General features: G+C 47.6%; 1 protein-coding gene across 2 annotated transcripts in view; it reads right to left on the bottom strand.

Annotated features, from left to right (window-relative positions):
• The window catches only part of DAAM1 (dishevelled associated activator of morphogenesis 1), a 182145-nt gene that overhangs the window by 116281 nt on the left and 52053 nt on the right, over window positions 1–13811 (bottom strand). For both annotated transcript variants that reach the window (XM_079986770.1, XM_079986771.1), the window contains exon 2: window positions 4322–4544. In XM_079986770.1, the coding sequence (XP_079842896.1) occupies window positions 4322–4504 (183 nt within the window). In that variant the 5' untranslated portion in view covers window positions 4505–4544. The remainder of the gene's footprint in view (window positions 1–4321; window positions 4545–13811) is intronic.

Here is a 13811-nt window from a genome sequence, read left to right as displayed (position 1 = left end):
GAGGCATGCCAAAAACTGTACAAATTACACCCATTGTACTGATGAGCAAAGACCTAGCTGCTTTTTCGCTGCTCCTCTAGAAAAACCCAACTCGGCCCTACCCATTCCAATCAAACTTCCAAGATTTCAGGTTCCTCAGTGCGGCTCACATGCTTTCAAAGGTACCCCAGCAATCAGGATGTCAAGCTTTTTCCTTCTTGTAATCCTGATTCTCATAGGGAATCAGGGCCATCACTTCAAAAGGCAGAGGCGACACCGTTCAAAGGCGCAGGAGAAGGCAACAGCTACATTTCCTCTGCCATGGAGATATGGACCAACGAGAAAAGGTGCGCTCCCTGATTTTCGACCTGTAATGCCACTGTTAAAAGGCTTGAATGCATCTTCCATTAATGGAAGCAACAAGCCTTGTTTTCCAGTCTGTTTCAGCACAAACAGAAGATGGAGGCAGTATGTGTGAAAAGGATCTAGGGGTTTTAGTGGACTACGTGAGCCAACATTGTGATGCAGCAGCAGCAGGAGCAAAAGAAGAAGAAGAAGCTAGTGCTAATCTAGGCTGCATCAACAGAAATCTAGTGTCCGGATCAAGGGAAGTAAATAGTACCACTCTATTGTGACTTGGTTGCAGGTGGCGCTGTGGGTTAAACCACAGAGCCTAGGACTTGCCGATCAGAAGGTTGGCGGTTCGAATCCCTGCGACGGGGTGAGCTCCTGTTGCTCGGTCCCTGCTCCTGCCAACCTAGCAGTTTGAAAGCACATCAAAGTGCAAGTAGATAAATAGGTACCGCTCCGGTGGGAAGGTCAACGGCGTTTCAGTGTGCTGCTCCAGTTCGCCAGAAGCGGCTTAGTCATGCTGGCCACATGACCTGGAAGCTGTACGCCGGGTCCCTCGGCCAATAAAGCGAGATGAGCGCCGCAACCCCAGAGTCGGTCACGACTGGACCTAATGGTCAGGGGTCCCTTTACCTATTGTGACTTGGTCAGACCCCGGAATACTGTGTCCAGTTCTGGGCACCACAATTTAAAAATGATATTGACAAGCTGGAACATGTGCAGAGAAGGGCAGCCAAGAAGATCAAGGGACTGGAAACCAAGCCTTATGAGGAATGGTTGAAGGAGCTGGGCATGTTTAGCTTGGAGAAGAAAAAAACTGAAAGGAGATACGATAGCCATCTTCAAATATCTCAAGAGCTGCCACATGGAAGAGGGAATGGAAGAGGGAACAAGCTTGCTCTCTCCTGCTCTGGAGGGCAGGACTTGAACCCATGGCTTCAAGTTACAAGAGAAGAGATTGTGACTAAACATCAGGAAGAACTGTCGGAAGAGCTGTTTGATGGTGGGACGGATTCTCTTGGGAGGTTGTGGACTCTCCTTCCTTGGAGGTTTATAAGCAGAGTTTGGATGGCCATCTGTCCTGGATGCTTTAGCTGAGATTCCTGCACTGCAGGGGGTTGGACTGGATGACCCTCGGGGTCCCTTCCAACTGCAGAATTCTAGGATTTCATAATCTGGGATCGACCGAACAAATCCTATCTGCGTGAACTGCTTACCCTCCCAACAAGACGTCTCATGCCTGGGTTTTTTTCCATTGTAAACATCCCAGAAGTGCTCAACGTCTTGATGGACAGATGAATTGGTGAGATTATGCAACAGCTGGTGCCAGATGGGGCTGGAGCACAAAGAGATTTAGGGGTGGGAGCAAGACAAGAGCCTGGAAGAATTTGACCTTCTGGTCCGGCAAGCACCAAAGGTATTCACTTGGTAATTGTCCGAAGATCCCATGGTCACGGGCTTTGCCCACCCACCTGCCACACCAACCCTCATCCCTCCCCAATGACCCCGCTGCTCCCTCTCCTATTCTTCCCCGAAGCCTGAAGGTAGCGTTAACCCAAAAGCTGAAACACTGGAAGTCAACAAGGCATGTCCCCCCCCATCACCCATCTGAGGAAGCCTTGCAGGTTGCCTCGGCAACCCCATCCATTTCCAAGCAGCTGCGAAACTGCACCCCATCAAAAAGCAAAGCCAGGGATGGCTGCCCTTTTGTGAGAGCCTCTCCCCCCCTCCACAAGCCCCTCTCTCCTTGTGTGTGGCGGAAAAAGCAGGCAAAGCCCTGACAGGCAGCGAGACAAGCGGCTCGCCCTCATCTCACAATGCCCAAGCGTGCGGCCATTTGTGTGTAAGGGCCTTGGCACAAGGGGGAAGCCAACATGCCAGCCAAAGACACAGCTGGCACTGGCATGCTTGGATTCAGTTTTGCTTGTCCGGCACTGGAAATGGCAAATGAGTTGGGGGGTCTATAGCAGGGGTAATTAAGGTGCCTCCCTTGAGGTCTTCCTCTGTCAGTAGTAGTAGTAGTAGTAGTAGTAGTAATAATAATAATAATAATAATAATAATTTTTATTTATAACCCGCCCTCCCCAGCCGAAGCTGGGCTCAGAGCAGCTAACAACAGTAAAATGGTAAAACATTCTAAAATCATTTCATTATAAAATTAATTCCAATCAAATTAATGGCAACCATTTGGGCTAGAAGTTCTGTGAGGATTGCCAAAGGAGGGAGTCAGGCTGTGCCCTGGCCAAAGGCCTGGTGGAACAGCTCTGTCTTGCAGGCCCTGCAGAAAGTCCTGCAGGGCCCTAGTCTCTTGTCTCTTGTGACAGAGCGTTCCACCAGATTGGGGCCACAGCCAAAAAGCCCTGGCTCTGGTTGAGGCCAGCCTAACCTCTCTGTGGCCTGGGACCTTCAAGACATTTTTGTTTGAAGACTGTAAGGTCCTCTGTGGGACATACCAGGAGAGGCGGTCCCGTAGGTACGAGGGTCCTAGGCCGTATAGGGCTTTCAAGGTTAAAACCAGCACCTTAAACCTGATCCTGTACTCCACCAGGAGTCAGTGCAGCTGGTATAGCACCGGGTCAATGTGATCCCGCAGCGAGGACCCTGTAAGGAGTCTCGCCGCGGCATTCTGCACCCGCTGGAGTTCCTGGGTCAGTCTCAAGGGCAGCCCCACGTAGAGTGAGTTACAATAATCCAGTCTGGAGGTGACCGTCGCATGGATCACAGTGGCTAGGTCAGGGCGAGAGAGATAAGGAGCCAACTGCTTAGCTTGGCGGAGATGAAAAAATGCCGCCTTTGTTGTAGCTGCAATCTGCGCCTCCATGGAAAGGGAGGTGTCGAAGATTACACCCAAACTCTTAATGGACGAATGAAGTCTCTGAGCCCCCAACCCAACAAATACGTCCAGTGCCCCTTTGGTGTCTTGAGGCAGTGAGGGACGTTATTCTCTCCTCCCTTGAAAGGCGCACAGAGCAGAAGGAGGAAGTTGAAAAAGCGACATTCTTCCCCACTTCCTCCTTGAACCCTGTGAGCATGCTATAGGTGTCTTTCTGTGGGTGGGGGGCTGATCAGGTGGGGTGGCCCCTACAGCACTCCCTCAAAAATCCCAATGTCCCTAAAAAGGTTGGCAGTCCCTCGCCTGCGAGAAAATTGAAACACACGCTTCATCATAAACAGTCATACTGGGAGTTCTATACTGAAGGATGGCTTATGCATCTATAAGATAAATGAAAATATATTATTGTTATTAAACTTTATATCCCATCCTTTCTCCCAAAGGAGCCCAAACTGGCAAACAACAAGTAATGAAACCTATTATGATAGGTTCTTTCTTTTATCCTCTGTTCTTCAAAAGGACACATTCTGCACCAACTCTCTGATTAAAAACTTGCTCCTCGATTTATTAGGTACATCATCCCATAAGTCAGTTATTTTCAACCAGTGTGCCATGGCACCCTGGGGTGCTTGGAAAGATGGTCAGGGGTGCTGTAGGCAACTCTGGGCTCTGTCCCTCTTTTCTCCCTCCCTCCTCTGATGCCCCTTCAAGTCTCTGCCTCCCAAAGGCTTGCACAGCTGTTTGTTGCAGCAGCCCTGGCTACAAGCTCTCCAGGCGAATGGTGCTTCTGGGGCTGGCCAGGGGGTGCTGAGTGCCAGGAGCTGAGGCGGCCTCGGAGCAAGCAAGCAAGCAAGCAGACGAAGGGGCCCAGCCAGCTAGTCCACCACACACGTGCTCATTGCTGCCAACCCGGATGTGGCCGGAAAACAGGGCAGAACAGGGCGGACTTATGCCTGCTCCATCGATGCGCACAGGGGTCAGGAACGGGGAGGGGGAAAACCTGTACATTAAAAAATAAAAACAGCAGACCTAATCTACGTTTTCATCATTTTGCTTAAAGTCTGGTTTTACTGTTATTTCTAATGAAAAATAAATACTTTTTTTTTTATGGAAATAAATAAAAGCAGCAATACAGACAAGCGCGGGGCGATCACTCACCACAAGCTCGCTGAACATAACGTCCAGCTCTTCCACCGGAGGCATGGGCAGGGAGGGCTCCATTGTCTGCAGGGCAAAGGCGCTGTCATTCCGCAGCCGGTAAGTGATCTCCGGGTGGTCATTACTCCGGAAGCAGCAGAAGATAAACGAGATCCCTCGCCCGCTCCTTTTCCGTGGGGCCATGGCTGGAGTTCTCCTGGTTCGCCTTCCTAGACGCTAAACCCTACAAAGGAGGGAAGAGGAGAACGTGTTAACAGTTTGGGCTACCAGCTGAGCTGGGCTACCCCCAGCACTATTCACCTTTTACCAATCCCACTACCCACCTCTATTTAAAGCCCTGTTCTTCAATAAGTAATCCCCAGTACATCATTCCGACGGGGAGCCTTTGGCCTGAACACCATCATCCTGGAAGTATAAACCGGTCGCTGGCAGGAACTGACTGAGTGGCTGCCATGCTTTTTAACGATATGGGAGTATCAAGTGCACCAATGGTCATTGCAGGTGTACTGAATAACACCAGAAACAGTTACAGATAGGTAGCCGTGTTGGTCTGCCATAGTCAAAACAAAATAAAAAAATTCCTTCCAGTAGCACCTTAAAGACCAACTAAGTTAGTTCTTGGTATGAGCTTTCGAAAAGTTCATACCAAGAACTAACTTAGTTGGTCTTTAAGGTGCTACTGGAAGGAATTTTTTTATTTTGTTTTGACCAGAAACAGTGCGGTGCAGTGGTTATAGAGTGTCAGACTAGGACCTGGGAGACGAGGGTTCAAATCCCCTCGCTGTCACTGGACCCTGCTGGTTATTTTCCTCGTTCAGCAGATTATTATTATTATTATTATTATTATTATTATTATTATTATTATTATTATTAAAATGTTCTTTTTCTCCTCCAGCCTTTTAAAGCAATGGTGCTCGTGTTTTGCAGGGAGATGGGTGCCGCTTGGAAACTTCTGGAATCGGAAAGCCCAGTGCTCAGAAGGATGTCATCATCTCCCCTCCCCTCCCCTCCCCTCCCCTCCCCTCCCCTCCCTCAGTTCTTCTGCCAGCTGGTCTGCAGAGTTGATTGGAGAAAGCCACAAAGTACTAGTTGCTTTTCCGTGAGCTCCTGTTCATCCACACCACTCCCTGCTTCCCCAGTCATTAAACTCATAAGAGGCTAAAGCAAAACAGAAACAACAACAACAACCCCCCCCCCCACAAGAGACACATCTTTAAATAGGGAAACCTAAGAGTTCAGCGTCTGTCTAACAGGCTCGCTCCCAGGGAGCACGTCTGCTGCAAAAAGCCTGGAATTAGCAATTTACATTGTTTTCTCTATTACTAAGAGATAATAGGCACGCCAACGCTTGTTGTTAGTTGCAGATCACGGCCGAACCTTCATGCTTGCAGCAAGGGATGCGTTAAGAAGCAGCATTGCTAACAAGTGGAGCTTCTCAGGAGGAGACGCCAGTCTTGCCACCAGTGAACCGCCCTGTGATCTTCGGATGAAGGGCGGTATACAAATTTAATAAATAATAATAATAATAATAATAATAATAATAATAATAAAAAATGTGTTGTCATGTGACATCTACAAAACTATGCCGGAAACATCTAGTTCACGTGGGCAAATGGTGCAACGTGATTGCATTTATGGGGAAAGTCTGTGGCTTGATGGCGCAGGCCGTGCCTTACATGCAGAACATCCCACGTTCCATCCTAGAACCGCCAGTTTTTTAAAATGAGAGGTAATAGGCAACAGGGAAGTTGGGCTGGGCAATATCGTCATACCTCGGCTTACATATGCTTCAGGTTGTGCATTATCGGGTTGCACACCGCGCCGAACCCAGAAGTACCAGAACGGCTTACTTCCGGGTTTTGGCGCTCACGCATGCGCAGAATCACCAAATCATGACCCACGTGTTTGCAGACGCAGCGCTACGGGTTGCTAACGTGCCTCCAGCACGGATCACGTTCATTACCAGAGCGTCTGCTGTATATCCTCCAAAACCGCTTTGAAGTCCATATCGTGACAGTGGTTATATAATCTTTGACCTGGTAATATATTGTGAATCATGATATGTGTGTTTGTTATGCAAAAATCACAATGTGGGAAAAACTGTGAAGCCAGCCGACGCCTCTGCAGAGCTCCATCACTATTTCAGACATCGCGACATATCAGTATATTGCAATGTTTAGCTGGTGATATATCATGATGTTGAAAACCAGTTATCACCCGGCCCTACTGTTTGCCTCTACAAAGTTGCATCCTTATTTCAGACCTCATGATATACTGTTATATTGCTGATATTTAGCTGGTGGTATATTGCAATGTTGAAAACCAGATATCGCCCAGCCCTATCAGGAAGATCTCATCCTGGCAACCTGGAGAGCGGCTGCCAGTCAGAGCCAACAAACCTAGATCTAAATGGTCAAATTGGCAGAGTCACACAATGGCAGCTGTTGGTTTGGTTATTGTAAAGGCTCCCTCCCCCTTTTTTAAAAGGCAATAGGGGAAAGTTTATTTCAGCAACGTACTGGAAACAAGTTCCTAGCAGCCTGGACAATCAAGTCTCTAGGATGGGAGGTTAGCAACAGCAAGACAAGTCCCATGACCCACGCTGCGTTGCATGTGAAGATCACGCAAGGCTTCTTCATTACCCGCTTTTGGCAGAAGCCCAGTCCCATTCCTCAGCTCCGCCAGTGTTTCCATGAAAAGGAAGGCGTTCTGCCAACACACTGCCACGGACTTTCCACAGAAATCCCACCCAACGTTGCACAATGCCCTCGAGGCAGATGCCAGCTTAGACAGCACAAAAGTTGCTCATGCAGTCTGGCTGGGCTGCGCCACATTCCTGCCCTCAGCCTCCCAACGGTACAGAAGCAAGGTTTTCAAAAGTAGGTTGGGAGAGACATTTATACGGGGACTTACAGGCGCAGGAAAGCTTCTCAAGGTAGAGGCTGGAACCAATCCACCAGGACTCATGTGCCTTTGGGCACTGTGATACCACACACACACACGGATCCACAAACAAGAAATGCCATTGTGTTTGCATGGGGAAGTCCACAGCCCAAATGATTTCAACCAGAGCAAAAACAGAAGTGGGCCTCACTCCCTGCTAACTCAATGATTCTTTGACCCTTGCACTTTGACACCAGGCTATGTTGTTGTTGTTGTTGTTTAGTCATTTAGTCGTGTCCGACTGTTCGTGACCCCCTGGACCAGAGCACACCAGGCACTCCTGTCTTCCACTGCCTCCTGCAGTTTGGTCAAACTCATGCTGGTAGCTTCGAGAACACTGTCCAACCATCTCGTCCTCTGTCGTCCCCTTCTCCTTGTGCCCTCCATCTTTCCCAAGATGAGAGTCTTTTCTCTTCTCATGAGGTGGCCAAATATTGGAGCCTCAGCTTCACGATCTGTCCTTCCAGTGAACACTCAGGGCTGATTTCCTTCAGAATGGATAGGTTTGATCTTCTTGCAGTCCATGGGACTCTCAAGAGTCTCCTCCAGCACCATAATTCAAAATTCAAAAGCATCAATTCTTCACACCAGGCTATAAAGGTAAAGGTAAAGGTACCCCTGCCCGTACGGGCCAGTCTTGACAGACTCTGGGGTTGTGCGCCCATCTCACTTAAGAGGCCAGGGGCCAGCGCTGTCCGGAGACACTTCCGGGTCACGTGGCCAGCGTGACACCGCTGCTCTGGCAAGCCAGAGCCGCACATGGAAACGCCGTTTACCTTCCCGCTGGTAAGCAGTCCCTATTTATCTACTTGCACCCGGAGGTGCTTTCGAACTGCTAGGTTGGCAGGCGCTGGGACCGAGCAGCGGGAGCGCACCCCGCCGCAGGGATTCGAACCGCCGACCTTTCGATCGGCAAGTCCTAGGCGCTGAGGCTTTAACCCACAGCGCCACCTGCCTTGTAATTAAGTACTAGCCTCACAGCGGTAAGCAACAAGGCAACAAGGCATTGCGTATGGGTTGGCCAGGGAGTTCCATGCCTCTTCTGTACCCAGCACAGAAACCAAGTGAGGCGCTCCCTCTCTTTCATGCCCAACGCAGAAATCTGGCCATAATAATAATAATAATTTATATGCCACCTATCTGACTGGGTTGCCCCAGCCACTCTGGGCGGCTTCCAACAAATTAAAACATCAAACACATATCCTACAATCCCTTCAATGCTCCTGAAAGACAGGACCAGTTCTTGTTAATATGCTTACTGCCCATGTATCTGTAATATGTGAGTAGACATCAGCCTTTTTATTCAGTTAAGTTCTGAAGCAAATTACCATGGCAAAAAAAAGGACAGATTTGGTAATAATTAGTTTCTTATAATAAAAGTGGTTTGGGGGGGCAGGGGGAGAATTAGAAACATCCAGCCAGCTGGTGCAAAAAGGATGGAGTTCTCCTTCTATCCTTTGCCAATCCACAGAAGGATGGTGACGATGCTTTTGCCTTTGTGGGATTATTTACAAAGTTGCTACCGTATTATTAGCCCAGCATTCGCTTAGCATTCTTTTTAAAATGTTCAAAGGGCTTTACATACATTGCCTTACTTTAATATTTTGCAACAGCTCCATAAAGTAGGCAAATAAATAAGCCTTGTATTGCACAGGTGTGCCCATCACTGACTGGCAATAGCTCTCCCAGGTTTTAGACAGGGCTCCTTTCTTAACCCACTTGAAGACATAAAATATTGAACCTGAGACCTTCTGCAAGCAAGCACCGGCTCCAACGCTGATCTATGGCTTCCCTGACAAGGAAATCTCCTGGGCCTTTATTTGATTTTGGAATATTTCTTTAAAATATAAAGCGGTATAGAAATAATAATAATAATAATAATAATAATAATAATAATTTCTACTGCCAAGCAAAAGGCGCCTAGACATTCCATTGTGGTGACTGAAGTCTAGGTTTAATGTGTCATTTGGCAATTAGCTTATAGATATGATTTTCTAACACAATTTCTCATGGTGGACTGGCTGGAGGAGACCCCCAAGGCAGGACACAGGAGGCTATTGACAAGGCACAGATTAGACATTAGCGACAAGGTCAAAGCAAGTTCAGTGAAACTCCACTCAACAGGCTATCAAAAGCAGCCGACAATCAAACACCACCGATCAATACCTTTTCAAAGGGACCTCGCTACAGCAGTCCGCAACCTAGATGTAGACTGCATCACTGCCATGGGCTTTGTCCAGAGGTGCCTATAGGACAGTGCTGGCTGGAGCTATGGTAACTGTAGTCGAAAACATGGCAGGCGTAAGACAAGGGTAGGCAACGTAAAGCCCGTGGGCCAATCGCCTTCTAAATCCGGTCTGGGAATCAGCGTGTTTTTACATGAGTAGAATGTGTGCTTTTATTTAAAATGCATCTCTGGGTTATTTGTGGGGCATAGGAATTTGTTCGTTTGTTTTTTTCAAAATACAGACCGGCCCACCACATGATCTGAGGGATGGTGGACCGGCCCATGGCTGAAAAAGGTTGCTGACCCCTGGCATAAAAGCGTAAGAAGAGCTTGCCAGAACAGTCCAAAGGGAGCCCACCTGTTCCAACATTCAATAATAATAATAATAATAATAATAATAATAATAATAATAATATATTATTTATACCCACCCATCTTTCTGGGTTTCCCCAGCCACTCTGGGAGGCTCCCAATAGAATATTAAAAACACGATAAAACATCAAACATTAAAAGCTTCTCTAAACAGGACTGCCTTCAGATGTCTTCTAAAAGTCAGATAGTTGTTTATGTCCTTGACATCTGGTGGGAGGGTGTTCCACAGGGTGGGTGCCACTACTGAGAAGGCCCTCTGCCTGGTTCCCTGTAACCTCACTTCTCGCAGTGAGGGAACCGCAAGAAGGCCCTCGAAGGAGGACCTCAGAACGATGGGGGTGGAGACGCTCCTTCAGGTATACTGGGCCAAGGCCGTTTAGGGCTTTAAAGGTTAGCACCAACACTTTGAATTGTGCTCGAAAATGTACTGGGGGCCAATGTAGGTCTTTCAGGACCGGTGTTATAAGGTCTCGGTGGCCGCTCCCAGTCACCAGTCTGGCTGCCGCATTCTGGGTTATTTGGGGTTTCCGGGTCACCTTCAGCAGTAGCCCCAAGTAGAGCACATTGCAGTAGTCCAAGCGGGAGATAACCAGAGCATGCACCACTCTGGCAAGATAGTCTGTAGCCGACCAGATGCGTCAAAGGGATGTCTGCAAGGTGGACACAACAGCACTCTGCTCACCTGCAATTCCCTGGAACGGGTAGAATACAGCATGTACTAGGGGTTGGTGAATAATAATAATAATAATAATAATAATAATAATAATAATAATAAAATTTACTGTACTTGTATCCCACCCACCTGACTACATTGTCCCGGCCATTCTGGTCTGCTTCCAACAAAATATAAAAATACGTGAAATACATTAAAAGCTTCCCGATACGGTGGAACCTCGGGTTGCGAACGTGATCCATGCGGGAGGCATGTTCACAACCCAGTGTTCGCAACCCGCAGCGCCACTTCTGTGCACGTGCGGGTTGCGATTCGGCGTTTCTGCGCATGCGTGAGCGCTGACACCCGGAAGTAACCCGTCCCAGTGCGCAACCCGAAATTTCATAACCTGAAGCATCTGGAACCCGAGGTACCACGGTACCTTCTGGTGAAGGCTGCTCAGTAGTGTTTAAAAACGGTGGCGGCCTCTGTTGAATTAAGACACCATTCTGCTAACTTAATTAAATTAAGCAAAAACAAAAACACAAGCTTCCTCAACACAAGCAACAGCTGTCGGGAGGTGTGTGGGTTTTGTTTGTGTTTTAAACCTGTTAGAATATGAAAATCTCAAAAATGCAGTTTTGCAGCCACGGTGCTGGGGACCATGGCGGCCCGTTGCCATGACACCCGCACGGGACCGATGGCTCTGCATCTGTGCGCACCAAAAGGCTCGGCGCGGAACCATTTGTAAATTCTGATCCGGCTGCCGGATAAGAGGCTTAAGATGGGGAAAGCCTGCACACAGAGCTCGCCGCGAAGGCTTCCAATTTGTCGCGCCCCGGGAATCAACAATGGAGCAGCGAGCGGCAAAAGGGAATGCCCAGCAAACGCGGCTTTGTACTTGGCAAACAACGGCCGGTCGGCACAGACACACGAGAAAAAGTAATTAAGAGAGCTGCCACAACAAAAAAACAAGGGAAGCAGAGACTGGCTATTTATCATTTTGTTTATGTGGGAGAATGGAGTGCAAACAATTCGCTGTGCTTATTCCACCCCACCCCCCGTATTAACAGACCCAGGAATTAGGCCATTAACATCCCCGCATTTTATAGACTACCCATCCCCTGCCACCACAAAGGCAAGTGGTCCCAATGTGCATGTTTTTGGTTTAAATCATCAAGAATACTCAGTAATGTTGCTAATGCCTCGGTCCAGTATACCTGAAGGAGCGTCTCCAACCCCATCGTTCTGCCCAGACACTGAGGTCCAGCGCCGAGGGCCTTCTGGCGGTTCCCTCACTGTGAGAAGCCAAGTTACAGGGAACCAGGCAGAGGGCCTTCTCAGTGGTGGCACCCGCCCTTTGGAACGCCCTCCCACCAGATGTCAAAGAGATAAACAACTACCAGACTTTTAGAAGACATCTGAAGGCAACCCTGTTTAGGGAAGCTTTTAATGTTAAATAGATTATTGTATTTTAATATTCTGTTGGAAGCCGCCCAGAGTGGCTGGGAAAACCCAGACAGATGGGTGGGGTATAAATAATAAATTAATAAAAAATTAATTAATAATACTGCAGGATTTCAGGCAGGATACCTATCTCAATTCTTACCTGGACATGCCCAGGATTGAACCTGCAAGCAAACTGATGCTCTACCAGTGAGCTAAAGACCCTTTCCAGATCCCAGGCTACAGTGATCCAAATTAGCCAGGTGCCAGGTGCGTTTTGCACCTGGCTATCCACCAATTGTGACCAAGTGATGACGTCTGGGCCCCAGGATGGAACCTGAGACCTCCACTATGTGGAGCTGCATGCCTGGGGAACATTGGATCTGACCTGTTTTCACACACCAATACTGCATCTTGTAGAATTGCATCCGTTGTATTTTATCTGCGTGATCGGAATGAATATCAGGAACCAAAATGGTTTTTCTGTGCAGCCTGAGCACGATCAGTGAATGACGTTACAGTGGTACCTCAGGTTACAGACGCTTCAGGTTACAGACTCCGCTAACCCAGAAATATTACCTCAGGTTAAGAACTCTGTTTTAGGATGAGAACAGAAATCGTGCTCCGGCGGCCCGGCGGCAGCAGGAGGCCCCATTAGCCAAAGTGGTACCTCAGGTTAAGAACAGTTTCAGGTTAAGAACGGACCTCCAAAATGAATTAGGTTCTTAACCTGAGGTACCACTGTACAGTGAATTGACATCGCTTGTCTTCACTTACCCCACTGCCCTGCTCACAGCTGTGAAGAATATTCTCTTGTTATGAATGGTCTGTATCTCGATTAAGAAAAAGAGGTCGGAATAGGCCGATCTATATGCGGACTGTCCCTGGACCACGTGACTTTTCTTCTTTAAGTTCTCAAAGCGCAAGGTTGTCATCGGAACTAGCCAGATGTTTAACTATCAATCACAGACAGCCCGTCATTTGAAAAATAATACTTTAGAGCCATCTTGTCCAAAAACTGCAACTAGACTGTTTTGCTGACTGCAACCTTGGTTTAAGGAGCCATCTTATATATCTGAGCTTCTTTTTTATATACTTTTTATTAGATGTTCTAAATTACATTTCAAAATATTCAAACAACCTTAAATCAACAACTTCCCTTCTTCTCCTTCCGTGGTTCATTTTGCATACCATACACCCCTGCATATTTTACATGAAGTAAACCATTCAGTAATCCATTGTTACATCCATCAGAACTTATTTACACTGTTGAATTTATCTTAATGCTACCAGTGTTTTTAAATAAACACAATTTTCACCTATTTGTTGTTGTTGTTTAGTCGTTTAGTCGTGTCCGACTCTTTGTGACCCCCTGGACCAGAGCACGCCAGGCACTCCTGTCTTCCACTGCCTCCTGAAGTTTGGTCAAACTCATGTTTGTAGCTTCGAGAACACTGTCCAACCATCTCATCCTCTGTTGTCCCCTTCTCCTTGTGCCCTCCATCTTTCCCAACATCAGGGTCTTTTCTAGGGAGTTTTCTTCTCTTCTCATGAGGTGGCCAAAGTCTTGGAGCCTCAGCTTCACGATCTGTCCTTCCAGTGAGCACTGAGGGCTAATTTTCTTCAGAATGGAGAGGTTTGATCTTCTTGCAGTCCATGGGACTCTCAAGGGTCTCCTCCAGCACCATAATTCAAAAGCATTAGTTCTTCGGTGATCAGCCTTCTTTATGGTCCAGCTCTCACTTCCATACATCACTACTGGGAAAACCATGGCTTTAACTATACGGACCTATATTTTCACCTATATATTCAGCAAAAATTGTTTTCCAGTTTTCTTTAAATGTTTATTC

Source organism: Podarcis cretensis (assembly GCF_951804945.1).
Source record: "Podarcis cretensis genome assembly, chromosome: 1".
Lineage (NCBI taxonomy): Eukaryota > Metazoa > Chordata > Lepidosauria > Squamata > Lacertidae > Podarcis > Podarcis cretensis.
The sequence above is the reverse complement of the archived record's forward strand: the minus strand, read 5'-3'. Positions and strand labels throughout refer to the sequence as shown.